At 36.6% G+C, this 26,839-nt stretch overlaps 1 protein-coding gene across 23 annotated transcripts in view; it reads left to right on the top strand.

The window, feature by feature from the left end:
• Positions 1-26,118, top strand: part of PRRC2C (proline rich coiled-coil 2C) — a 108,945-nt gene extending 82,827 nt beyond the window's left edge. For 10 of the 23 annotated variants that reach the window (XM_063627270.1, XM_063627274.1, XM_063627276.1 and 7 more), the window contains 13 exons: positions 902-994; positions 3,958-4,059; positions 7,560-7,761; positions 10,062-10,265; positions 11,965-12,077; positions 12,439-12,575; positions 16,513-16,744; positions 16,973-17,095; positions 19,560-19,778; positions 20,205-20,308; positions 20,937-21,063; positions 21,945-22,181; positions 24,185-26,118. In XM_063627270.1, coding sequence (XP_063483340.1) covers positions 902-994; positions 3,958-4,059; positions 7,560-7,761; positions 10,062-10,265; positions 11,965-12,077; positions 12,439-12,575; positions 16,513-16,744; positions 16,973-17,095; positions 19,560-19,778; positions 20,205-20,308; positions 20,937-21,063; positions 21,945-22,181; positions 24,185-24,445 — 2,154 coding nt within the window. In that variant the 3' untranslated portion in view covers positions 24,446-26,118. Of the gene's footprint in view, positions 1-901; positions 995-3,957; positions 4,060-7,559; positions 7,762-10,061; positions 10,266-11,964; positions 12,078-12,438; positions 12,576-16,512; positions 16,745-16,972; positions 17,096-19,559; positions 19,779-20,204; positions 20,309-20,936; positions 21,064-21,944; positions 22,182-23,736; positions 23,790-24,184 lie in introns of all 23 variants that reach the window. The other 13 variants (XM_063627275.1, XM_063627278.1, XM_063627288.1 and 10 more) reach the window with 11 other exon arrangements.
• Positions 26,119-26,839: the final 721 nt, after the last annotated feature.

Genomic DNA, 26,839 nt, shown 5'->3' on the forward strand with positions numbered 1-26,839 from the left:
TCATTAAGACAAGATATGTTGATTGACCATGGGAACAGACACTTGTGGGAATAGCAAACATATCTGCCATTTTATGTTGACTCCAGGACATAAACTCTGAGAAAAAAGTTACATGCAATTTTTTATATTATCTGAATATTATTCTCTTTTTAATTGCCATACACCTGAATTCATATAAGTAATAGCTTATGTGGTCCTACTCTGCCATATTTCAAAATGAGATTTGTGACAGGAAACAAGGAGTGTACCCTAAAACCTAAGTAATTGCATCAACTAAGATCTTGGTAATTGATAGTAAGCTATAGAATGAATGTGGGAAGCACATAAAAGGTTCTTTTAATAACCTACAGAAATAAATATTTGGTACTGTTGACAGTCTCCTAGTACTAAATGTACAAGAATGCAGCAGTAGTTGAAATGCCATCATTTTGATCGTGAGTCCATGTTGTATTACTCCATTGTTAGTTGATTGAGTGAGTTGAGTCTTAAAGTCTACTCTCTCCTCCTGCTTTCTTCCAGAACAACTTTACAACTATTAGGCTATCATTAGAAAGTGAGCAATTTGGCCAGGCGTGGTGGCTCATGCCAGTAATCTCAGCACTTTGGTGGGCTGAGGCAGGCAGATCATTTAAGGCCAGGAGTTCGAGACCAGCCTGGCCAACATGTCAAAACCCCATCTCTACTAAAAATACAAAAATTAATGGCATGGTGGCGCACGCCTGTAATCCCAGCTACTTCAGTGACTGAGGCACAAGAATCACTTGAGCCTGGAAGGCAGAGGTTGCAGTGAGCTGAGATCATGCCACTGTGCTCCAGCCTGCATGATAGCGAGACACAAAAAAAAGAAGTGAACAATTAATTCAGTTTCAAATGTATTTTTTTTTCTATTACTACTTCACAGGAGTCTGTAACAGACTATACTACACCCTCTTCTTCTCTGCCTAACACTGTGGCTACTAATAATACAAAGATGGAGGATACTTTGGTTAATAATGTAAGTAATCAGTTTGAGATGTGGCAAGTTTGCATTGGAACCTGGCTATTATTATCAAGCACATTATTTCATGTTTTATTTACTGTAGTGATCAATATTTAACTCAGGGAAAGGGTTGATAGTAAATTTGTGTTTAGGAGTACTGTAATATAATTAGCAAAAATAGTCAAAGCTGAGTTTTTTATTTTTCCTCTGAAAGCCATCTGCTTTCCATTTAAGATGAAGGTTTGTGGTGCGTAGGCTTGGTTTCATGTAAATACTAATCTTATTAACCTGGTATTGGTAAGAAGTTTTTTTAGCTCTCACATTTACAAATTTAACATGAACGGTTGGTGATTTTGTTCTTATATAAAACCTTTTTATAATTCAGTGAAACCAAACTTATTTAAGATGACTAAAATTAGAATTAAAAGACAACTATAGAATTCCCAAAGAATCAAGTATGTCTTTAAAAAAGAAAAAATACCAACGTGTTAATAACATTCTTGTTGTGTAGATTGAGCTATATTGTATTGTATACATAAGTACACCAAACACTCTGATATACTCTAATATAAGGTGATGTTAAGTCATGTTGTAACTTAGGACCTAGTTTTCCAGAGCAACCATGTTACTAATATAATTCAAGGTTGTGTTAAAAGTCTGTACAGTTCATCATTTTGCTTAGCTCACTGACTGATAGATGAAAAATTGTTAGCCCAGAAACATTAGATAGCATGCGATAGTTATACAGTGTCATTTGTTTAGAAGAACATTTTAAAAGTTACTTGCATGGTCCTTATTTTGGAGAGCAGGTATGATGGAAATTTGGTTAGTGCTCTCTGTTTTAAATATAGCCTTCTATAATAAGTAAAGGCTATCAGACTAAAATGTTGATCATCCTTTTTTTAAAAAAAATCCTTTACAGATAAATATTTAAAGGTCTGTCACAAAGAGCTTTAACTATCATTTTGAGTTATAAAAATCTTTATTATCTTCTTACTTTTTTTCTATGCTTTCTATTCTTCCCTCTAGCATCAAGTATATGGAATTTTAGAAAGGTGAGCTGCATTAGGGGTCACTTAATCCAATTTTTGTAGTTCAGCTGAAGGACTGTACTAAATATGTAGCTGAGAAAAGGAATAGAAAGGAGTGAGTCACATATTTTTTCTTGGTGTTGAGAGCTCTGAGGAGCTGATTAATGTGATTTGTTCAACTTTCCTCCCACCCACCCCCCACTTTTATGAAAGTGGTTTAAATATATATATAAATTTTTTTCTTTTTTTTTAACTCCTTATACCTCCTGTGAAAAACAATGGAAGACTTGGGAAGGAGGAAAAGACTTCCTTTCAGTTTAAGTGCTGTGATATCACTGTCTAGATTATGAAATATTCAATCAGTAAGATCTCAATAAAGTTTAATTACACTTTGTGTCTTTTCTCATATTTAAAAAATACAGAATATTTCTACGATAGTGGTTTTTAAAGTATGTGATGCTTTTTGTGAAACTACCCTCTGAAAATATGATTTATAAAATATATAAAATAAAGAAGAAAAAAATTATTATTCTCAGAACCCTTAAAATTCATTGAAAATATCCAGATGAGCATTTTGATGGTTTCTGTGTGATCTATAAGGCTAATTAATGGAGCGACTTTTATACTGATAACTACTGGAGGCAAGAGGCCCAGCCTCATATATAGGTGAATAGTCTGCATGCAGTTGTTAACAGTGTAGCCAGGGTATATTTGAAAGCAGAAGGATCAGTTTGGGTCAGGGAGCATTATAAATGGTCATCAGTTTGAAAGGATTTCACGGTGTTGCTTACTTGTGCCAAGTGTGTTGGTGATTCTGAACTCAATGTAGAGTTAAAAACAAATGTCCTACATGGGAAAAAATTTAGAACCTCTTGAGATGTCCTTTTTTCTTTCACTTGTCTGTTTGGGGGTTCCATTTTTCACATAGAACTTTTGTCTTTTTTAATTATACTTGAAAATGGCTTATTTCTCTTATTGGGGCTTAATATACTTTTTTTATGGTCTTAACTGATACATGTTGGTTAGTATTACTCAGTAGTACAATCATCTTGTATCTTGAATGTCTTGAAGATTAAATGCAAGTGGCCTTTTGGATTATCATAGCACAGCTGCTTTCAACATGTATGAAAGAATCTCCATTAGGTAGTCCATAGTATCACAAAGTGATTATCTTAAAACTCTCAAGCATCCCAGTTATTTTTCCTGAACAACTGAATGAACTATCCAAAATGTAATACATAATAAAGTCCCAAGATCCAGAGATAAAGGCAGTGAGTTTCTAATATCTTAAAGTTTCTAACAATATTTGCCATAATTATTACTATAGCAGAACAGTTTTATTGTAATGAGGTGGTGCTAGTAGTCCATACTTTCTTCCCAAGATTACTTTTGTTCTTGAATCTTGTTATAAAAAAGTTTACCATATTGCAGGAAAGAGATTAATTTTTTATATTTTTGCTGTCATGTTAAATACTTCTGGTGGAACCTGTAGATGCCCCGTATATGGTGAAGGTTTTATTCCTTAGAGCTTTGCTACACGGTATGCAGCCTGTAGACCAGCACCATCAACATCACCTGGCAACTTGTTTGAAACCCAGCATTTCATGCCTTAACATAGACCAATTGAATCAAAATCTGATTTTTATCAGCATCCTCAGGTGATTTATGTACATATTAAAATATGAGAAGCACTGCCTTCTGAGTATACACCTCATATCTGGTGCAGACTCTCTTTCTGCCAACTTAACGTATAAAAAGGCAGATAATAATTTCCCTTCAGAAGTTTTATCTGAGATATCCTTAATTACCAACTACTATAAACACAATGTGACTCTTAAGTAATCACGTATTTCTGTTAGCTCTGATGAAAAATAAACACTACCCTTAGAACACCTTAGCATTGTAGACACATAGTTAGATTGTGATATGTGTTGCCTACCTTTTCAGGTGCCCCTGCCCAACACCCTTCCCCTCCCTAAGAGGGAGACTATACAACAGAGCTCCAGCCTAACTTCAGTTCCTCCCACTACTTTCAGCCTCACCTTCAAGGTATGTACAACATCCATCTCTAAGAGTCCTTAATTGTTGCATGCAAGGGAACATAAGTTAACAATATTCGTGTGGTATTTTTACTAGATTTATGTGGTAAGCAACAATACTAAGCTGAGGAAATAGAGTGCTGTCAAATTATACCTTACAGTTTTATTAGCTTCTGATACCACTAAGTGGTGATGTGATATCCTCATATTTAAAGTGAGGCCTATTATGCTTGTGAATTTTGTCTTAAAAATACAGGATAGTATTTTTCCATGTTTGTGTTAAGTTCCTCCCAGAGATCATAATAATTTTTGGATATATGGGTTTGTATACAAAAAATACAATCTTATTATTTCATGTTTTTGTGATTGTTACCAAAATATTAAGTACTGATAATAGTAAGAATGTTGTTTGTCTTTCCTGTAAGTTATGTGTGAATTGAATGAACACTGTATGATTATTTTATGGGAAGATAATTGACAAGTATGCTTTATAGATGACGTCAGAAGATTTTCAGTTGATTTTTTTTGGATAATTATTTAATAAGAGGGCAAAAGAGATTGAGCGCTTTTTGATGTCAAAATGTTTTGGCCTTTTTTTTAATCTCCTATTGTAATTTTGAGCTATGTTAATGATTTTTTACAGTTGTATTGTTTGAGAGTATTTTAAATCAGTTCATCTTTGGAATAGTCAGTGGTTTTAAAAAGTGCAAACATGGAATTAAAGGAGGTTTTTTTTAATTTTTTAATTTTTTTTTTTAAATAGAGATGGGGTTTTGCCATGTTGCCCAGGTTGGTCTTGAACTCTGGGCTCCAGCAATCCACCTGCCTCAGCCTTCCAAAGTATTGGAATTACAGGTGTGAACCACCACACCTGGCCAAGGGAAGATTTTTTTAAGTCTATTTATCTCATTGGTGTTCTTTGTTCATAATCCAGGGAAGCTCTTAATCTCTAATATAGTAGGGCATCCTGATGTTGCACTGGTTGACAATCTCTTTGATGATCTTCAGTTGGGGTCACAGGAACTTTGTTGTTTTACAATGTGGCCAATATCATTTTGGACTCATATTACTTTTGTTCCCTTATCTTCTCCCCTCTCTGCCCAACTTCTTTGTAAGAGGCTTAACAAATATAAGTTTGAGATCATAAAATTTTATAAGACAACAGCTTCTGCTTTGTGCCATCCCTGTCTTTGCCCAGTCTTTACTGTTTACTGCCAGTTCTTGTTCAGCCTTTTCTGTTGTCTTTCGGCTTGAATGATTGTCTCAATCTGTGTTCCTTACTTAGTCTTACTTTTATGGTTTTTATCATTATACTAGCAAGGTAATAATCTAATTTCACATAAGCAAATATAATGTCATCTTTAATTATTTTTAGGCCAGTATTTATTTCTTTAGAATACCTATTCAACTTTGCCTTTCACTTATGTTTTTAACATTCCAAGAAGAAATATACACATTGAGAATCAAATTTAAGTCAAATTACATTAGCTTAAAACTTCTGATTTCTTTATTTTTACTTCCTCTGCCATCTCCTTTTTATTGGAGTAATACATAAAGCATAGAAAAGTTATATTACACAGTAAATTCTTACTTCTTATCAGTGATTCATGGAAACTGCAACTTTAAGCAAAACTGTGTGATGGATCCATGACGACGTTAAGTTTTTATGGACATCATTGACAAAATATGAAAAAAATGAGTATGGTTAACTAATTGTACTTTTAGTTTCACTGAATTTCCAAAAATAAAAACTTTATATTTCTGCTTAAGGAATGAAATCAAGTCAAACTTGTGGCCTGTATGCATATATGTGGCCTATATATTATGTAAGTTTGATTAGCTATAACTTAATTTATATGTTCTCAGTAAAACAAAATTGGCATGAAAGACATTGTACTCTGTCAACTTGCCCTAAACCACAAAATCTCAGCTGGTACAGGTAAATTACATTATAGCTTACTTCCTAAATTCCCCCAAGACTTTTATTTTAAAATAAAACACATTTGAAATCAACCAGGTGATTTTGAGAAAAAGAAAAGATTTCAGATTTTTCTCAAATATAAAAGTGTTATATATTTTAAATATCTAATGATAACAATTAGTCTTAAGAAAAGGTTAAATTATGAATAGTGTGTTTTTAAAGGAAGGCAGGGTAAAATATGTACTATTTCTCAAAATACATTTTTTGTTTGTTTTGTTTTGTTTTGTTTTTTGAGTTGGAGCCTCATTCTGTTGCCCAGGCTGGAGTGCAGTGGTGCGATCTTGGCTCACTGCAACCTGTGCCTCCTGGGTTCACGCAATTCTCCTGCCTCAGCCTCCCGAGTAGCTGGATTTACAGGTGCACACCACACTCGGCTAAATTTTTTTGTATTTTTAGTAGAGGCGGGGTTTCACTATGTTGGCCAGACTGGTCTCGAACTCCTCACCTCGTGACCCGCCTGCCTCAGCCTCTCAAAGTGCTGGGATTACAGGCATGAGCCACCGCACCCGGCCTCTATCTCTCAAAATTCTTATAACCAAAATAAAATTTTAGAAATAGGAACTTTGTGGGTCCTTAAAGTATCAAACAGTGATATTAAATATGTTACTTGAAAAAGTTTCTTTCTCGTAAGTCATTGCAGCTGGATCTTATAGATTATGTTGGATATATACTGCATATGAAATTTTAATATTAAACTTACAAAATATCAATTTATGTTTATTAGTGTTTAATTATAATATAAATATTGGGTTGAATTAAATGTTTTCAAAATATATAATCTATTTGTATTTACTTTTTAAAATGTAGCTACTAGGAAATTTAAAATTACATATTTGATTTGCATTTACATATGTATCTGTTGAAAACTACTGAATAGTGCTGCTCTACATTGAAATAAGGCCATTTTCTGCCATTTAAGAAACTAGGAGAAGAAAATACAGCTGAAACCAGGGGTCATAAATGCAAATGGTTACATCTGGTGGTACATGAAATGCTTGAGATCTGGATGTGAAACAAAAGTGTTTCTATTGCACCCAAGCCTAAAACCTATCTTGTTACCTTGCCTTTTAAAACACTGAGCATGAAGCACCCAACCAAAAGATGCCTGCCATTTGCCATTTAAGAAGCATTGGAGTAAAAAGAAAGAATGGAGAGAATGGATATTTACTGGGGAAGGCCTTTCCTTATTCACTGGTAGGGATAAGGGCTCATGTTTAAATGATACAGGAGCTGTGACTTTAAAGTACACTGACTTGTTTTCTAAAACCATCAACAAGTTCTCTGTAGAAACATAATTAAGCCCCACTCTTACACTCTCAATTTGAGTAATGGAGCAGAGATAAAGAGGCAAATGGAAAGTCTGAAATCCCTAGGGTCTTAGGGTCTTAGATTTTCTTTAAATATCTTTGTGTGTGTGTGGTTTTTGAAAGATTGTATTTGTCACTTAAATACTGATACGTGTATATACGTACGTATATTCTGTATTAACATCATTTTTTTTACTATAAAAAATGTCTGTTTTATTGCAGATGGAGTCTGCACGCAAAGCATGGGAGAATTCTCCAAATGTAAGGGAAAAGGGGTCTCCAGTAACTTCCACAGCACCTCCAATTGCAACTGGAGTCAGCAGTAGTGCCAGTGGACCAAGCACTGCTAATTACAATTCGTTCTCAAGTGCATCCATGCCCCAGATTCCTGTTGCTTCAGTCACTCCTACAACATCACTATCAGGTAGAACTTTTTCGTTCTGTTTCTTTCAATATCTTACATTATTTAAAACTTTTTATGATCTTTTCTTGTTTACTATCCCTAGCCCTCCCAAAAAAGTAATACTCAAATCTTCCCACCTCAGCCTCCCAAAGTGCTAGGATTACAGGCATGAGCCACCACACCTGGCAGTAATTGCTTTTTAAAATGTCATTTTCCTCTAAATTTTTCTGGGAAGTTCACCTTTTGATTGTCATTTTTTATGTATATACAACTAACTAGATCAGCTCAAAAATAACAGTATCACACCTCTTTTAAATGTTTCACAATCTTTATCTAATTTGAAGGTGCTGTTGGCCTAAACCTGTTGGGATAACATATTTTCTGGTAAAGACTTAGGGATGGAGAATTTTCAGCCTCTGCTATTTGAGTGATGTAATTCATTGGATTTGGCTTTAGTTTGGTTTAGTTTTTGTTTTATTTTGTTTTTTAGGAGAGTCCTTTGGTGCCCAAAGTTAGAAGGTGCTTTTCTTGCACTTTTTCCTTAGATTTTCTTAAATTTTTACTAGTGTGTAATCTTTTCATTGAACTATCTCATTATTTGGAGGCCTTACGGTTCTTAAAGAAACACAGATGTTTCCAAAGTGCTTGACTGTAGAAAAGTACACCCTTTTCCTTTTACTATATGTAGAACCAAGTTTCTTCTGTTGAAAAAATAAAATTTAATTTCAAGCTTTCTCAGTATTATCTGCTTCCAAAGCAGTAGGAAGCTCCTTTCCAGTGATATAAATTACTTTGTTTGACTGGTTCTCATTCAATATTGCTTTTCAGTATTCCAGCCCACCGTGCTATTTTTAGGTATCAAAAAGCTGGTCTTAGGTTTATACAAGTTATTTTGATATTGTCTGTAATCAGAAGTATGTATTAACACAAACTCCCGAGATTCTACGCTGCATTAACATTTTAAATCAAACTGTGTTCCAACTATATTTCTTTTCACTTTAAAACCCTTCCTAGCATTCCTCCACCACTCATTTGCCAAGGCATCTTCACTTATGTTTATTAGACTAGCTTGAGCCCCAGTCTACTTTGGGATGGGGGGTTAGTGAAAGTGGTGTAAAGGAAACAGGAGAGTATGGTAGGAAGATCTGGAAATAATGGTTCCTAGTTCTTTCTTTGGAACCCAACTAACCCGTTTCCCCAGGTCTAGATTTCCTCCACTATGCTTGACTAGGATAATTTTTTTAACAAGGCCCTTATTGCCTATTCATCCTACTGGTAGATGATTCACTGGAAGGATGGAAGCACTTGAATTTTGGTCTACTCTCAGGTGGAACATCATCTGAAGATAATGACAACTATACATTACTTTTTAATCAAATACCAGTACCGACATTTTGGGCCAGTAATACAGTCATAATAGCTCACTAATCAATAAAACTAATTGACCCTAACACCTAAGTTTTATAATTCTATTTACTTATTAAGTAGTTTATTTAATTTGTTTTAAAGTATTACTATATACCAGGTGGTTTTGTTTTGTTTTTGTTTTTTGGTTAGTTGTTTTTGGAGTTTTGTTTTTTGTTGTTGTTTTTTAAGAGATGATGTCTTGCTCTGTCGCTCAGCCTGGAGTGCAGCGACGTCATCACTGTTCACTGCAGCCTCAAACTCCTGGGTTCAAGCAGTCATTCCATCTCAGCCTCCCAAGTAGCTGCGACTACAGGCACCACCATGCCCAACTAATTTTTTAATTTTGTGTAGAGACAGGATCTTACAGTGTTTCCTAGGCTGGTCTTATACTCCTGGCCTCAACATGTGCCAGTTTTTGCAGGAGAGAGAAATCCAGCCTTAAGTTTATGTGACATTTTAGGACCAGTTGACATCTTTCAAGGCCTATGTATATTCATAATTATTTCTAAGGTATAGCACTTTTCTCTTTTGTGTCGTTGTATCTATGGTCATAAGTGAATGAAGCTCTTGATTATATATCCTATTCTTCTTTGTGATGATTAAAAAACAAATCGTTTCTGGCTAAACTATAGCAGTTATATAGGCTCTAAGCCTCATTTTATGAATTTTGTGTTTTGTTTCTTTCTTGTTTTAATTTTCTGTTGTTTATTGTTCCATATTTTCTTGTCATATTTGCATTTGGTGATAATCACTCTTTTCTTTTATAAGCTACCTCATCTGCTTTGGCCTGAAGCAGTATATAAGTACGTGATGGGTAGAAACATTAATTTTGCAGTTTCTGGTTGGTACTGTGAACAATAGCAACACTTTTAAATATGTTCTATTTTCCCCTTTATTTGCTTCCCCAAATATAGGAGCTGGTACATACACTACCTCTTCTTTGAGCACAAAATCTACAACCACATCGGACCCTCCAAATATTTGTAAAGTGAAACCTCAGCAGTTACAGACAAGCAGCCTGCCTTCTGCAAGTCATTTTTCACAGTTAAGCTGTATGCCTTCCCTTATTGCCCAGCAACAACAGAGTCCGCAAGTTTATGTGTCTCAGTCTGCAGCAGGTAATGTTTTTAGGCTTGAATATAAGGAACTTAGAAAATGAAGACTTACTAAAATGCTTATTTTTGTCTCTTCTTACCCTTTCAGCTAAGCATAAGGCTCTTAAAGTACATTGCTGCAAATATTTAAATTCGCATAATTCTTTTTTTTTTTTTTGAGATGGTATCTGGCTCTGTTGCCCAGGCTGGATTGCAGTGGCACGGTCTTGGCTCACTGCCACCTCCACCTCCCAGGTTCAAGTGATCCTCTCACCTCAGCCTCCCAAGTAGCTGGGACCACAGGAGCACACCACCACGCCCAGCTAATTTTTCTTTTTTTTTTTTTTTTTTTTTTTTTTTGCATTTTTGGTAGAGACGCGGTTTTACCATGTTGCCCAGGCTGGCCTCGAACTCCTGAGCTCAAGTGATCCTCCTGCCTCAGCCTCCCAAAGTGCTGGAATTACAGGCATGAGCCACCTCACCCAGCCTAAATTGGCATAATTCTTTTTAAAAGTGTCTTGGAGAATATAAGTATACATACTGTAGTAACAGTTTCATAACTAGGAATCTCATATGGATACACTTAACCTATTAGAGATTAAGTGAGGGTGTTCATTGCAGTATTATTTCTAATAGTGACAAGTTAAAAATAATATATAGGCTGGATGTGGTGGCTCGTACCTATAATCCCAGCACTTTGAGAGGCCAAGGCATAAGGATTGCTCGACCCTAGGAGTTCAAGACCAACCTGAGCAACATGGTGAGACCCATCTCTACAAAAAATTTAAAACATTAGCTGGATGTGGTGGCACATGCCTGTAGTTCCAGCTACTTGGGAGGCTGAGGTGAGAGAATCATTTGAACCCAGGTGATAATCATGCCACTGCAATCCAGCCTGGCAGAGTGAGACCCTGTCTCATCATCATAATATGTGGAGTTCTGCAGAACATACTACTATATAAAAACAGCGAGTCAGCCAGGCACCGTGGCTCATGCCTGTAATCCCAGCACTTTGAGAGGCTGAGGCGGGCAGATCAGTTGAGGCCAGCAGTTCAAGACCTGCCTGGCCAACATAGTGCAACCACGTCTCTACTAAAAATACAAAAATTGGTTGGGCGTGGTGGCACACACTCAGCTGCTCAGGTGGCTGAGGCACAAGAATTGCCTGAACCCGGGAGGTGGAGGTTGCAGTGAGCTGGGATCAATCGTGCCACTGCACTTCAGCCTGGGTGACAAAGTGAGACTGTTAAAAAAAAAAAAAAAAGCAAGTCACAAAGTATTATGTATTGTACATAGAAATGTGTTTAAAATTTATACCAAACTTAAAATTAAATGTCAATCCTCTAAATACTTTGCTAGATTCTAGTAGGTAGGTTTAAAATTGGAGTAGAATCGCTGGTTCAATGGGTAGATTCATTTTCAATTTTAGTAGACTATGTGAAATTTTACCACTGACAAAATCTGAGTATCTATACCCCATTGGTGGTATATAAATTTTTTTCATGCCTTCACAAGTACTAGTTATGTTTGTGTGTACCTGTCTACTAGAAGTTTTCCATCTTTTCACATTTGCCTCTTGTCACGTTTTTAGTTTTTCCATGGCTGTATTTTCAGAGGGTGCACTTAATTTGGAATCTGCTGCAAAACTTGATTTTTATTTACTGTTTGGAAAATTCTGAAATTAGGTCACTTACTACTGCTTGTTTATCCTGATGGTCTACAGCTCAAATCCCAGCCTTCTATATGGACACAAGTCATTTATTCAATACCCAACATGCACGATTGGCTCCACCATCCTTGGCTCAACAACAAGGTTTCCAACCAGGTCTCTCTCAGGTAATATCAAAGACTTCTTCCATCCTGTATTTGTTCCTTCGCATTTCTGTGGTTATAATAGTTATCTTGGAACATAAATAATAGACTCTGAAATTACAAGCTACCCATGATTAGCTTGATATTCTATAAGGAAAATTTAAAATTTTTCCCAAATTTACCAAAGCTTAATATTAATAATGTAGAATAAGTAGTGGGTTGAAAGGGAAATTTAGATGTTTACATTCAGTTTTGTTTTAAAACGGAGCTGATATATAGTATTAATCTTACTCTTTTCATGTCTCAAATTTTTATATTCCAGTGTTAATGATTTATCTGTATGATGTTGATATATATGTTTATGTATTTTTTCAATGCATTGCAGCCAACTTCAGTTCAGCAGATTCCAATCCCTATTTATGCACCACTGCAAGGGCAGCATCAAGCCCAACTGAGTTTGGGGGCTGGCCCTGCTGTTTCCCAGGCTCAGGAATTGTTCAGCTCCTCACTTCAACCATATAGGTAAATGCTTTAAAAGTTATGTTTGTAATGATGTTGAAAACATTGTAACTGCTGATCTTCCTTGCCGTAATCCATAGTGTTCCTTCCCAAAAAAACCTAGGATGACTCTGCTATAAACTACATTGGCTAATTGAGCATGTTGATTATGTGTCATGAACCTCAGCCTCTGGTAATTTCAACCATACCTTATTAAAGAATGTCAGGTTTCAAAACCTCTTGAAGTAGTGAACAACAGCAACCCCAAAACTGTTAGAAATTATAGAAAATAGCTGCTAAAGAACCTAAAAGTCTGTGTGCCATCTGGCTACCAACAACTATAAATCTGAATCTCCTCTATGTACGAGCTGAGGCATGGCAGTTAACTACATTATGTTAGGGAGTGCAGGGCAGGGTGGAATATAACAGAACAGAGAGGGGTAAATATCAAAGCATGGAAGTAATGGTGATAAATATGCTGTGTAGTGAAGAAAGCATTTTTTCCAAAAATTCACTCAGATGCACTGTAAGTTATCTTTGCAACTAGGGAAATAATGAAAACTGATTTTTATTGAACTTTCCTTATATATGATAGATATTCAGCCTTTCACATACATTAACTAAATTTAGTCTTCACACAACCACCTAAGTCACCCTTATTTAACATGTGGATGTTAGGACTTGAAGAGGGTGAGGTTTTTTTTGTTTTGTTTTGTTTTAACCTAAGGTTATACATAAAGTGGCAGACCCTCAGTGTCTCTGGTTTCCAATTTAATGAGGGAAAAAGAGTGAGAGTTAAGAGTCAGATAGTAGGAGCAGTGCATCATGGCATAGCTGTCATCCATACTCATGATGGTGGCCTTAAATCATCATAAAGAAAAATAAGTTACATTCAGGACACTTAGTTTAGGAAGGCTGTGCATTTGTTTTTAGGAATTTGTTTTCAGAAGTGGGTTCAGATAGAATTTCTATACTTTATAGATTAAACCTGACATCAGTTAATACAGTATGTTTTATATTACCATAATGATACTCCTAGAGAAGCCAGGTTCAGCTAATGAAACTTTCTTAACAGAGAGCTGAGTCATTAGTAAACCTCATAAATGTGGCTTTTATTTTTACCTTTTGATTAAAGATGCTTTAGTAAAATTTAAGACACCTGTATCATTACTTATATAGTTGTTGTAGGTCTTCCCTCATCTTACTCTCATTTAGTTTCGTTATTTTCTCCCATTAGAAGCCCCACCTAGAAGCTAAAGAAAGTCTTGTATTGAATTTGGGATTATCTTGGAATTTATATTAAAAATAAAACTTGAAAATTTCTGACACGGGAATAGCAGCTAGATTTAATCTCACAAGCCAGTCTCCTTTTAAATTGTATTGGCTGCTTGAAACACTGTTGAAAAGTTTGCAACCACTTTTCAGTACTATGAAAAAGAGTACGGTGATTAATTAGTAATGTCTTCCACAGGCCATAGGAGGTGGAGTAGCAATGTACTATATTTGTAATCCCCGTTTCACTAATTGTCTTGGAAGATATACTTTTTAAGACCAGATGTGGTCAATAGAAATAAAATGTAAGACACATATATAATTGTGGCACTTGGCTACCACATTGGAAAGTACAGGTTTAGATTTTGAAAGCAGTTATTTTATCCCTAAACATTCCTTGTTGTTCCTTAACCGAATCAGCATAGTGTTTATTAGGGAATCTCTGAATTGGTTTCTACAAGGACAGGATAGTTTATAGCAGTATATTCATGTTTTCTTACCTCGTGTTTGAAACATAAATTATAAGTAGATATTGTAAAGACTGCTATGATCCTAGACTAGCATTCTTTCTTGGTGGCTTTTGTTCCTGCCACATAGGTCAGTTTTAACAAAGCAACAAAGCATAATGTTGTTTAACCCACTACTTTTGATTTAGGTGCTTATTCTTTATCTCTACGTCTTAAAAGTGTAGACTGGAGGCATCCATCTCAGAGATGATAGGGAAATCTGGAGTTAGATTCTGGAATAGTATGGTTTTGTTTTGGGTGGTGTGTTTTGGCTTGGTTTGGTTTTGGTTTATGTTCTTGTTTGTTTGCTTGCGTGATCTTCGTGGGTAACTCTGACGTGAGCTACTACTGTGCTTTATTCCATAGAGATCTTGAGGCTAGGCCATTTATATTAAAAATATATGTGGGGAAGTAATGAAATACAAATAAGAAAAGTTGGGGCTATTGGTGCTATAAATTAGAATGTTGCCAAAGAGAAAAAGAGATTTTGTTCTGAACTTTGTAGTGAACACAAAAAGAATTATTCTCACTGTTCAAAAAGAAAGAGCAATCCACTTCTCAGGGAGAACAGGCCTTTTCACAGAACTTTTACATGTGAAGCTTCCTTGTATACAGGGCTTTAAATCTTGAAACAAGTTGCCTTAGACACAATCTGTATTCTCTGCCTCTTTTCTTGATTTCTGAGCTAATTAGAGTGCAGCCAAGTATCAGTGATGGGGAGACATTCTGAAGTATGCATCCTTTTTCAAACATCATAGAGTGTACTTACTGGAACCTAGGTGGTATAGCCTGCAGCTGTACGCCTAGGGTACCAGCCTATTGTGTTAGGCTATAAACCCGTGCAGCATTTTACTGTACTTAATACTGTAGGCAGTTGTAACACAGTGGTAAATATTTGTGTCTAAACATAGAAATCTAAACGATCTAAACAGAAAAGTTACAATAAAAATATAGCATACAAGATTAAAAATGGTACTTACCATGAATGGAGCTTGCAGGACTGGCAGTTGCTGTAGGTGAGTCAGTGAGTGAGTGGCGAGTGATATTACTGTACGCTACTGTGGACTCTGTACTACACTGTGGGTACACTAAATTTGTAAAAAAAAAAAAAAAAAAAAAAACAAATTTTTCTTCAATAATAAATTAACCTCAACTTACTATAATTTTTTGACTCTTGTAATAACATTTAGCTTACAACACAAAACACATTGTACATCTGCACAGAAATATTTCTTTTTGTTTGTTTTTTGAAACAAGGTCTGTGTCACCCAGGCTGGAGTGCAGTGGCACATATAGCTCACTACCTCAAACTCCTGAGCTCAAGCCATTGTCCAGCCTCAGCTTCCCAAGTAGCTAGGACTACAGGCACTTGCTACCATGCCCACCTAATTTTTTATTTTTTTGTAGAGATGATGTCTTGTTCTCTTGCCCAGGCTGGTCTCAAATTCCTGGCCTCAAGCAGCCCTTTCACCTCAGCCTCCTAAAGTGCTGGGATTATGACTGGCCTTTTCTTTTGTAACGTTTTTCTGTTTTTTAATTTTTTTTTAACTTTCTAAACTTTTTTGTTAAAAACTAAGATGCAAACACACACATTAGGCTAGGGCTACGCAGGGCTAGGATCATCAGTATACTTTCATCTACCTCCACATCCTGTCCCACTGGGAGGTCTTCAAGGGCAGTAACACATACGGAGCTGTCATGTCCTATGATAACAATGCCTTCTTCTGGAATACCCGCTAAAGGATCTACCTGAGGCTGTTTTATAGTTTTAAGTAAAAAGAGTACACTCTAAAATAACAAGAAAATGTGTAGTAAATACATAAACTAGTAACATAATTCTTTTTATTAGTATCAGATATTATGTACTGTATGTAACTGTATGTACTGAACTGTTATATGACTGTCGGTGTAGTAGGTTTGTTTATATTTAATACTAGCACCAGCAAAAACACTTGAGTCATATGTTCTATGATGTTAGAACAGCTATGATGTCACTAGGTGATAGGAATTTTTCAGCTTCCTTATAATCTTATGGGACCATCAGTATATATGTGGTCTGTTGTTGACTAAAATGTCATGCAACCCATGACTGTATTGGGTCATTTGGGATTTGCGTTCTTAAGATTTTCAGATTCCAGATGAAATTAACTTCTAACAATATTTTCTCTTTAATCCTTATGTAGATCTCAGCCAGCTTTTATGCAAAGCAGTTTATCCCAGCCATCTGTGGTCCTCTCTGGTACTGCTATTCACAACTTTCCAACTGTCCAACACCAAGAACTTGCCAAGGCACAATCCGGTCTTGCCTTTCAGCAAACATCAAATACTCAGCCCATTCCTATATTGTATGAACATCAACTGGGGCAGGCATCAGGACTAGGAGGTTCCCAGCTGATTGACACACATCTTCTCCAGGTAAGTCAGGGGACTAGAGCAATGCACACTCATTGTATTCCTATGCCACAGATCATTTTAAGGAAACATTTTTAAAAGAAAACATGTTAAAAGATGCAATGAAAAAAAAAAGTCCTTTCATTTATCTAATACTAAAAATTGCTAGACATTGCTTTGGAGTCATAATCTCCAGCTCTGAATTTGAAATTTTTTTGTCTTACTCATGTTTTCTTACAAAATTTTTTCTAGGCTAGAGCAAATCTTACCCAGGCCTCAAATCTTTATTCTGGACAAGTACAACAGCCTGGTCAGACAAATTTTTATAACACTGCCCAGTCACCAAGTGCTCTCCAGCAGGTAAACTATGGCATGGTAAATTTCCTCAATTTTCTTTATTATTATTTTTATTGCTTTTGTTATTGTTTGGGAATTTAAATTGAACCAAGATGGAAGATGGAGGATGGTTTTTAAACTGTTCACTGAGATGTCCTGAAGAAGTCCATTGAGTCCACGTAGAAGGGGTTTCAGGCTCATGACACCCCTCTTCTCACCACCATCACCCCCTACTTCAGTCATCCCTGTTTTTTTATATCTTCTAGGTTTTTTGTTGGTTTGGGATTTTTTTTTTTTTTTTTTTTTTTTTTTTCTGTCACCCAGGCCAGAGTGCAGTGGTGTGATCATGGCTCATTGCAGCCCAACCTCCCAGGCTCAAGCGATCCTCGCACCTCAGCCTCCTGTGTAGCTGGGACTACAGGCTTATGCCATCATGCCTGGCTAATTTTTCTTCATATTTTTTGTAGAGACAGGGTTTTGCCATGTTGCCCCAGGCTGATCTTGAACTCCTGGTTTCAAGCGATCTGCCTGCCTCGGCCTTCCAAAGTGTTGGGATTACAGGCTTGAGCCACCATACCTGGCTGCCTTTTTTTTTTTTTTTTTTTAATTAAGAAAAAAAAAAAACTAGGTTTGCGTGTAATTATTTATTCTATTTTAACAAAGGATTCAATGAATATAAAACTTTGAAAACCATTGTCCAGAATATAGTTACATTAAGTGTGATACAGGTGGTTTACCCATTAGTGCTAGGAAGAAGCCTCCCAAAGACCATCTGGCAGGTTAGCATACATACAACAGTGTGGCAGGCTGTGATCGAGTATAAATGACAAACACTTTCTTAAGTGTATGAATGCAATAATAATTTTCAGTGAAAAGTATATGGTGCGTTTAAAACTGTCTCCTCTAATAATTTCATTAGCTTATTCTTTAAAAGTGGTGGAGGGCTGGTGGGGGAACAAGTCGTTAGTCATTTTCTTATAACTGTTGTTGTTTGCTATTTTAGGGAGTGATAATTCATGAATATCTTATTGACATTCAGATTAAATATAGTGTTTATATGAAAACTGAGAGATTCTTGTTCTTTTCATAGCTCATTTTGACCAGCCTTGAAAATATTATGTAAAATATCTGTTTGGAAACTTGTGAATACTACTTATATTGTGTCCCCATGTACTTTGTGATTATTTGACATGTCCTGTGGATAAATTCAAAGATAGTCCTAATTCTTTCAGTTTCTATTTTCTTCACTACAAGTAGCATCAACTAAACTATGTTGTACCTTTAATATAAGAATGGAGATACAGTTGAGGGTTGAGTGTCTCTTACCGAAATGCTTGGGACCAGAAGTGTCTCGGATTTCAGATTTTTTTTTTTTTAATGTTTGCGTATACATAATGAGGTGTCTTGGGGTGTGGGGCCTGTCTGAACATGAAATTCTTTTGTTTCATATATACCTTATACATATAACCTGAAGGTAACTTTAAGCAACATTTTAAATAACTTTATGCTTGAAACAAAATTCTGACCTCACTTCGACTGATCTGTCACAGGAGGTCAGGTGTTGAATTTTTTTTTTTTTTTTTTTTTTGAGACAGAGTCTCCCTCACCCAGGCTGGAGTGCAGTGGCATGATCTTGGCTCACTGCAACCTCCACCTCCTGGGTTCAAGTGATTCTCGTGCCTCACTCAGCCTCCCAAGTAGCTGGGATTACAGGCACCCACCACCATGCCGGGCTAATTTTTGTATTTTATTTATTGTTATTTTTATTTATTTTTTTTTTTAGTAGAGACGGAGTTTCCCCATGTTGGCCAGGCTGGTCTCAAACCCCTGACCTCAAGTGATCTGCCCACCTTGGCCTCCCAAAGTGCTGGGATTATAGGCGCGAGCCACCGTGCCTGGACTTGGTGTCAAATTCTCTACTTGTGGTGTCATATCAGCCTCTCAGAAAGTTTTGGAGCATTTTGGATTTAGATTTTCAGATTAGAGATACTCAACTTGTAGTCACTAAGCAAAAGAAATTTGTGAAATATATTAGCAGATGGGTGTGTTCTTTTTATTTATTTATTTATTTTATTTTATGTTATGTTATTTTATTGTTTTTATGACAGAGTCTCGCTCTGTCACCAGGCTGGAGTGCAGTGGCACGATCTCGGCTCACTGCAACCTCTACCTCCTGGGTTCAAGTGATTCTCATGCCTCAGCCTCCCAAGTAGCTGAGACTACAGGCACATGCCACCACATACAGCTAATTTTCATATTTTTTTTTTTAATAGAGACGGGGTTTCACCGTGTTGGCCAGGATGGTCTCGACCTCTTGACCTCGTGATCCGCCCGCCTTGGCCTTCCAAAGTGCTGGGATTACAGGCATGAGCCACTGCACCTGGCCGATGTGTTCTATTTTAAATCTTACTCAAAAGTATTTGAAGAGTTGTGTATAGTTGTATGGATATGTCTGTAGTAAACAGAAACAAATTGCTTCAGTTTCTCTTTACTTATTTTCTAGGTTACAGTACCTTTACCAGCCTCCCAGCTTTCCTTGCCTAATTTTGGATCTACAGGGCAACCTCTAATTGCTTTGCCTCAGACTCTTCAGCCCCCATTACAGCATACCACTCCCCAAGCACAGGCTCAGAGTCTGAGTCGTCCTGCACAAGTAAGCCAGCCTTTCAGAGGATTAATTCCTGCTGGAACACAGCATAGCATGATTGCAACTACAGGAAAAGTAAGTAAAGAGACATTTGCACAGGTTATTTGAGAATTTAACGTAGTGTGTTCAGATATATGCATCTGTGTTATCTAAAAAACTAAAATGTGTCAGTTTTTGCCACCCTGCAAAAATCTCAAACCCCAGTATATTTACATTTTATCTATTTACTTTTAATGTGTTTGGCCCCATCTAGTTTTTACCTAATAACAAAGAATTCACAAATTTATTGGAAGAATTGGATTTATAGTGTCTCTTGGGCTTATTTAATTATAAGTCTGTTTGGTCTGGTAATTCCATAATACTTGAAGCCTAACTATAGGAGTTTTGTACTAAGGTTCTTTGCCCTTTCCTAGATTACGTCTTCACATATAGGACATGTAAACACAGCACTTAGCTTATGGAATTAAAGAAATGTTAAGTTTATTTTATGCTTTTCCTCAGATGTCTGAAATGGAACTAAAAGCCTTTGGAAGTGGCATTGATATAAAACCAGGCACACCTCCAATCGCTGGTAGAAGCACCACACCAACATCTAGTCCCTTCCGGTAAAATGGGCATTTAAATTTGCTTATGAAATTCCAATTTGGTCACTATTTGTTAAATACTTATCAGTCCTGTGTGACATAATCCCTTTTCCAAGCAGAAAAGGAATTATTAAGACATTCTTTTTGATAGTTTTGTCTAATATGTTAAGCTTTTAAATTATTTAAAATGTGTTTATTGTACTATATTTTAAGTAAATTCTTTTGTTACAGAGCAAATCTTTTTTTCTTTTATTTCTTTTTGAGACAGAGTCTCACACTGTTACCCAGACTAGAGTGCAGTGGCATGATTATAGCTCACTGCAACCTCAAACACCTGGGCTCAAGCAATCCTCCTGCCTCAGCCTCCTGAGTAGCTGGGACTACATACACATGCCACCACACCTGGCTAATTTTTAAAAAAATATTGTCCAAGCTGGTCTTGAACCAGCCAATCTAACTGGTAACTGGTATCCTTTCTTACCTCTGCTCCTCCAATGTCTCTCTTCTACCAGAATGTTTTGGTAATCATCTTAGTAAATTTTTACCAACTACCAAGTATGATGAAAATACCAAGAACGGTGTTTGCAAAAATCTAACAGCATTATTTACTTGGTATTACTATACTGACTAGTAATGGCTTCTTTCCAAGGGCTACTTCTACAAGTCCGAACAGCCAGTCCAGCAAAATGAACAGCATTGTCTACCAGAAGCAGTTCCAGTCAGCCCCTGCCACTGTGAGAATGACACAACCATTTCCTACACAGTTTGCACCCCAGGTGGGCAGACATAATTAAGAAATGAGTATTATTTACTTAAAAATAGTTGCTAATCTGGATAAATTATGATCTTGCCTTATGTTAACCAGTTAAGAAGTACAGTTTTTAATAAAAAATAGTTTGTGAATTTAACAATAAATTTATTTTATAAAGATGGTCTGCAATTTATAGCCAGACATGATAATTGTTTAGTTCTAAAGCAGACAAGAGAAGTAGTTAAAAGATTCCCCACACAGCTCTGATAATGAGTCCTTTTCCTTTTAACTTTTTTTAAGGAGTTGACTTTTCAGCGAAGGGTCCCAGTGCTTCAAGTTTTCTAGGTTTAAAGTTGTTTTTTGTTGTTGTTAAGATATTTATGTGCAATTGAGATAAAATTTCCAAAAAGATGTTTTAATATATGTAAAAAATGTTGGCTTCTCTTCCCCTTGCTGATCGTATAAAAGGACTAACTAAGAACTCTCACAAACTAGAACTGGTTCCTGAGAAATTCAAATTTGTTGAATTAGTATTGATCTTATTTATCTTCAGATTACATTTGTTACAGGTGTGTGCCTTTTCTGCCACTATCTTTTGAAAAGATAGCCTAATTAAAAGTCTTTCTATCCCCCCTTCAGAATTTACAACTGAGATGCTAGGACTAACTGAAGTGCCATAGCATGCTTTGCCTAATTTTTCTGTTAAACTCTCCAAGCATGGCCTGTTTATTCCTTGTCCTTGTTATTGGAATGGCACAATCTATACACTTCCTTTCACTGGTAGGATGGGCACAGATTTACTCTGGGATGAGCCAACCTGGTCTGGTTGGCAGTTTTTTTTTTTTTGGTTTTTTTTTTTTTTTTTTTTAACAGTTCAATGTTGTATGTTTTGTTTTTTTCACTCAGATTCTCTCTCAGCCTAACCTGGTCCCTCCATTGGTAAGAGCCCCACATACTAACACCTTCCCAGCGCCTGTTCAGAGGCCACCAATGGCACTGGCCAGTCAGATGCCTCCTCCGCTGACCACAGGCCTCATGAGCCATGCTCGTTTGCCACATGTAGCCAGGGGTCCTTGTGGATCACTATCTGGAGTCAGAGGTAATCAGGCCCAGGCTGCGTTGAAGGCTGAACAAGACATGAAGGTTAGTACAGTGTTAACAGCCAACAGATCAAGAATCTGTCTCTGAACCATGTCTTAAAATGCCTCTGGACCCATAACTATATATCCAGGCATTCATTGTCTTAGCACACTTAACCAAGCTAACTACTTTTATTCATTCCTCCCCTTTTTTTTCTTTTTTTTCCCCCATTCCCATTCCTTTCATCTTTTTTTTCTTTTTGTTTCTTTTTCTTTTTTTTTTTTTTTTTTTTTTTGCAACTGTAGTCAGGAAATGAATTAATGTCTTAAACTGTGGCCAAATGAATTGTTATCAAATAAATATTTGAGGGAGATCTGAGTTTAGATGCAAATTTTTTTTGGAATAGCAAAGAAGTAATATGAATTATTATAGACTTCCCCATTTTCTTTCTTTTTTTTTTTTTTTAATATATATTTTCTTCCCCCCTTTCCCCTGACTCCTCCTCCTCCCAGCAGCTTAAAATATAAATCTCGGTTATATGAAAACTCTGGAATGGGTAAGATGTGTTACCTATCTTAGTATTTTTTTCCATTATGAGTCATCAAAGTACAGTTTTCTTCTCAAACTGTTTTCATACCCTTTTTGGCCTACCACATGAGGTGGTTGTATTTCACAGTGGATTGTGCAGTTTTAGATGAAGAACTCAGAAAAGCACTTTGGGATCCTTCATGATGAAAGGCACTGATAAACATGAGGTTTGCTAATGCAGAAAGAGTGCCTTTAGGAGTCTGTGTGGGGACAGTTTTGTAGCATAAACCTTACGTGTCTGCCAGTACAGCCAGTTGAATCCGTTTATTTCTATATTTACTTTAGGCTTGACTTGCAGGGATCTTAGTAATTTTTGCCTGTTTTATCACTACATATGTCATCAGATCAGACTAGAACAAAGAAAAGCTTACTGCTTTCAAACAGGGAAATGTGCATAGTAATGCTTTACTCTGAATTAGAAACATGTTTATGATAATCCTATTAGAAAATTTGATTCATTGAGTAAAGTTTCTTTCTGGGGCAACATTCCTAGTGTTTCTGATCCTGAGTAATCAAATTTAAAGACTACCCAGCAGCAAAACTTTTATTAAATAATTATCTACTTTTATTAAGGCGGTGTGCCTAGGATTTCCATCTGTTTGTTATAATTAGAAATACCAGTGTGAGTAAAAATCTTAGAAAGTTATTTGGCCTTGGATTCCAGTTCTGCTTCTGGCTCCTTGGCTCTTGATTTTCACATATTCCAATGTTGGAAATGACATTAGAGCTTAATAATTGTAATGGGGTGGGAGAGGGTACAAGCTTCTTGAAAATTGCTTCAGATCTTTGGATAGTACAGGTTACCTATAGAACATAAAGCATTTTTTTAATATGCAAGAAGGATGGAAACTTAAGTTTTAATTGTGAATGTTACAGTGGTAAAATTTACAGAGTTGACGTAAGTATATTTTTGGGGGCACATAGTCAAAACTAAGAAATTATTTACCAGCTCAGAATGTGGTAGGAGCTATCAGAACTTAGTGATCAAGTGAAGTCGTAGTTACTAATTTCTGATGCTCTTCCCCTGCAGAAGAGAGCTGTGGGAAGAGGACTCAGCCACAAGACATTTGGTCCTAGGTGTTGGTAATGCCACAATATAAGTGCTTCCTTTTCATTTTATTGTAGACCACATATTGATAACTAGAAGTTTTAAGTGTTACATGTATGTTTTCAGATTTGCAAGCAGGTTCCCTAAATAAAATTTAATATGAGAGGGCAGACCTTGAAAAGGTGGTGGGAGGTGGTCCTGTGGTTTCCTTTTTTTTTTTTTTTTTTTTTTTTAAATCACATGGAATATTTCAAAAATAGGAAGAAATCTATGCATTAAAGGCTCAAAGATCAATGAGGTACTTTTGGCTTTGGCCAAACCAGTGTGGGGAAAACTGATTTGTGATTGGTAAAAGAATTTGAACCAAGATTGATTTGACAGGCTTTGGTAATGCTGCAGTATTTTCAGTTGTTCTTTCTCATTTTTTAAGGCAAAGCAGAGAGCAGAGGTTCTTCAGTCCACGCAACGGTTCTTCTCTGAACAGCAACAGAGCAAACAGATAGGAGGAGGCAAAGCCCAGAAAGTGGACAGTGATTCAAGTAAACCTCCTGAAACACTGACTGACTCTCCTGGGGTCTGTCAGGAAAAAGTAGAAGAAAAGCCACCCCCTGCACCCTCCATAGCCACCAAACCTGTTAGAACTGGACCAATCAAACCTCAGGCTATCAAAACTGAAGAAACAAAATCTTAAAGGCTATGGTTTATTGCAGGGGATTGGGAGGGGGGGAGGGAAAACATGGAGAATTAAGTCAGATAATGCTGGCAGCCAAAGGGGCAAAATGGTCTGTGACATTATCCTGTTCAGAGCTTGGAGATGTACAGGGGACATAGGAGAAATTTACACTGACACACAGCTGCTGTACCAGTAAAAATGAGGCTTTGCAAGCTTGTACCTACTATGTAACATGCGCTTGGTTGATGGCCATGCATCTTCAGTCAGAATTTATATATAAATATATGCACCCATTTTTTTGAGTGCATATAATTTAGACCTAAAAATCCTTATGATTACATGAAACACCAAAAATATAAGGAAAATAACACAGCAGAGGAATAGTTCAGCCTGAACAGTGTGATGGTCCCAGCTAATACATCAGATGGGGTTTTTTTGCTCCCTTATGTTCTTTGGATATGGTCATGGCATTTGTAGGCTTGAAGGTGAAGAACTGAAGATAACTGGTGCTGGATAGAGGAGCCTTATTTTTTATTATGGCAGCTTGCTATTTTTATAACATGGTAATTGAGTTGAACACAATCAAAGTACAGTAGTAACTGATCTCCCCTTCTTCCTGGATGAATGAGCAGATAAATATTGATGTCAGCATCCTTGAACCATATCAAAGTGAGCAGTGTTTGGCAACTGCTTCTGTTTGAAATGGTGCTGTGTTTTGGTTGTGGTCTGAAGCTTTGAAGCGCTACTTAGCATTTCCTTTCTTCCATGGAGCTCTCACCATTCAAACATGACAGATTTGGTAAAATGCTAGTTAGGTTGAGTCTTCCTTGCCCCCACTCAGTCATCTTTGTATGAATCTCATTATTTGGGGGTTTCTTTTTTTTTTTTTTTTCTTTTTTTACCAGTTGTTAGCTGGTGTTTATGAAGAACAGTGAGTACCTAGAACTGTGCCACTAATTAAAGGAAATCCTAAGAAGGTGCATTTCTTTACAGAGCTGTGTCATGCCATCCTTTGGGCCCTCTGCTGGAAAAGTAGAATCAAGTCTCAAATAATGCCTTTTTAATTGTATCCTCTAGTATTATAGATATAGGACAGTACTGTATCATACCTCTGTGAATGTAAAATACCTTGTACCTGCTTTATGATACGTAGTAGTGACCGTGCTTTATCAGAGCTGTTTTTAATAATGTTATTCTAGAATGTTTTCTTTCCAGATGATGATTCAGAAGCTAATTTTAAAAAATGGTGCCAGGTACCACAACAGTAACAGAACTTTGCAATTTTCTGGGGTTTTGTTTTTTACCTTTTCCCCCCTTTTTTTTAAATGGAGTGTGCTGGATGTCTCTATAATTTTATTCAGATGACTGCAGAACCTGGAAAAGCTGTTGCTGCTATTGATGCATAACATACTGCTATTGGTCTTTTTATATAAATATATATATATATATATACATATATATATATAATTTGAATTTTTGGAAACTTTAGCTGTGCTGTCAACTTTGGAAAAAGTATCCCAGTTTACTGTGTTGAGTTGGCATTGTACAGAAATTAACAGCCATATTGGTCTAGAAACGTTAAACTTAATTTTTTTCCATTTGTACAGGGGTAACGCACTGTATTAAATATGTAAGGTCTTATCTACATGGGTTTGATTACAGAAACTAATAAAGTATTCTCTAAATAATGATTCTTGGAGCTTCTAATCATTTCCTAAAATCTGAAGCAAGAGCGTTTGTCATGTATTAAAAATAGTGGTCAAGAGTACTGGCCAGTAACAGTGGCTCACGCCTGTAATCCTAGCACTTTGGGAGGCCGAGGTGGGTGAATTGCCTGAGCTCAGGAGTACGAGACCAGCCTGGGCAACATGGTGAAACCCCATCTCTACTAAAAATACAAAAAAAAGTACATTATACAGCCGGGAGCAATGGCTCACGCCTGTAATCCTAACACTTTGGGAGGCCGAGGCAGGTGGATCACCTGAGGTCGGGAGTTTGAGACCAGCCTGGCCAGCATGGCAAAACCCCGTCTCTACTAAAAATACAAAAATTAGCTGGGCTTGGTGGCAGGTGCCTATAATCCCAGTTACTTGGGAAGCTGAGGCAGGAGAATTGCTTGAACCCGGGGCGGGGGTCAAAGGTTGCAATGAGCCGAGATCGTGCCACTTCACTCCAGCCTGGGCAAAAGAATGAAACTCCATCTCAAAAAAAAAAAGTACATTATACTCTAGAAAAGGATTATCATCCAAAACCTTGACTTCTCACTTTGAAGAACTCTGAAGATTATTCAACTAAAGTAACTATTGTCATGGCAGATAGTCATGGCCCCTGTTCTGAAGTAGCCAAACTCATATTGAAAACAAATCTGTCAGCCGGGCGTGGTAGCTCATGCCTGTAACCCCAGCACTTTGG

The sequence above is a fragment of the Symphalangus syndactylus genome, chromosome 12 (genome assembly GCF_028878055.3).
Source record: "Symphalangus syndactylus isolate Jambi chromosome 12, NHGRI_mSymSyn1-v2.1_pri, whole genome shotgun sequence".
Taxonomy (NCBI): Eukaryota; Metazoa; Chordata; class Mammalia; order Primates; family Hylobatidae; genus Symphalangus; species Symphalangus syndactylus.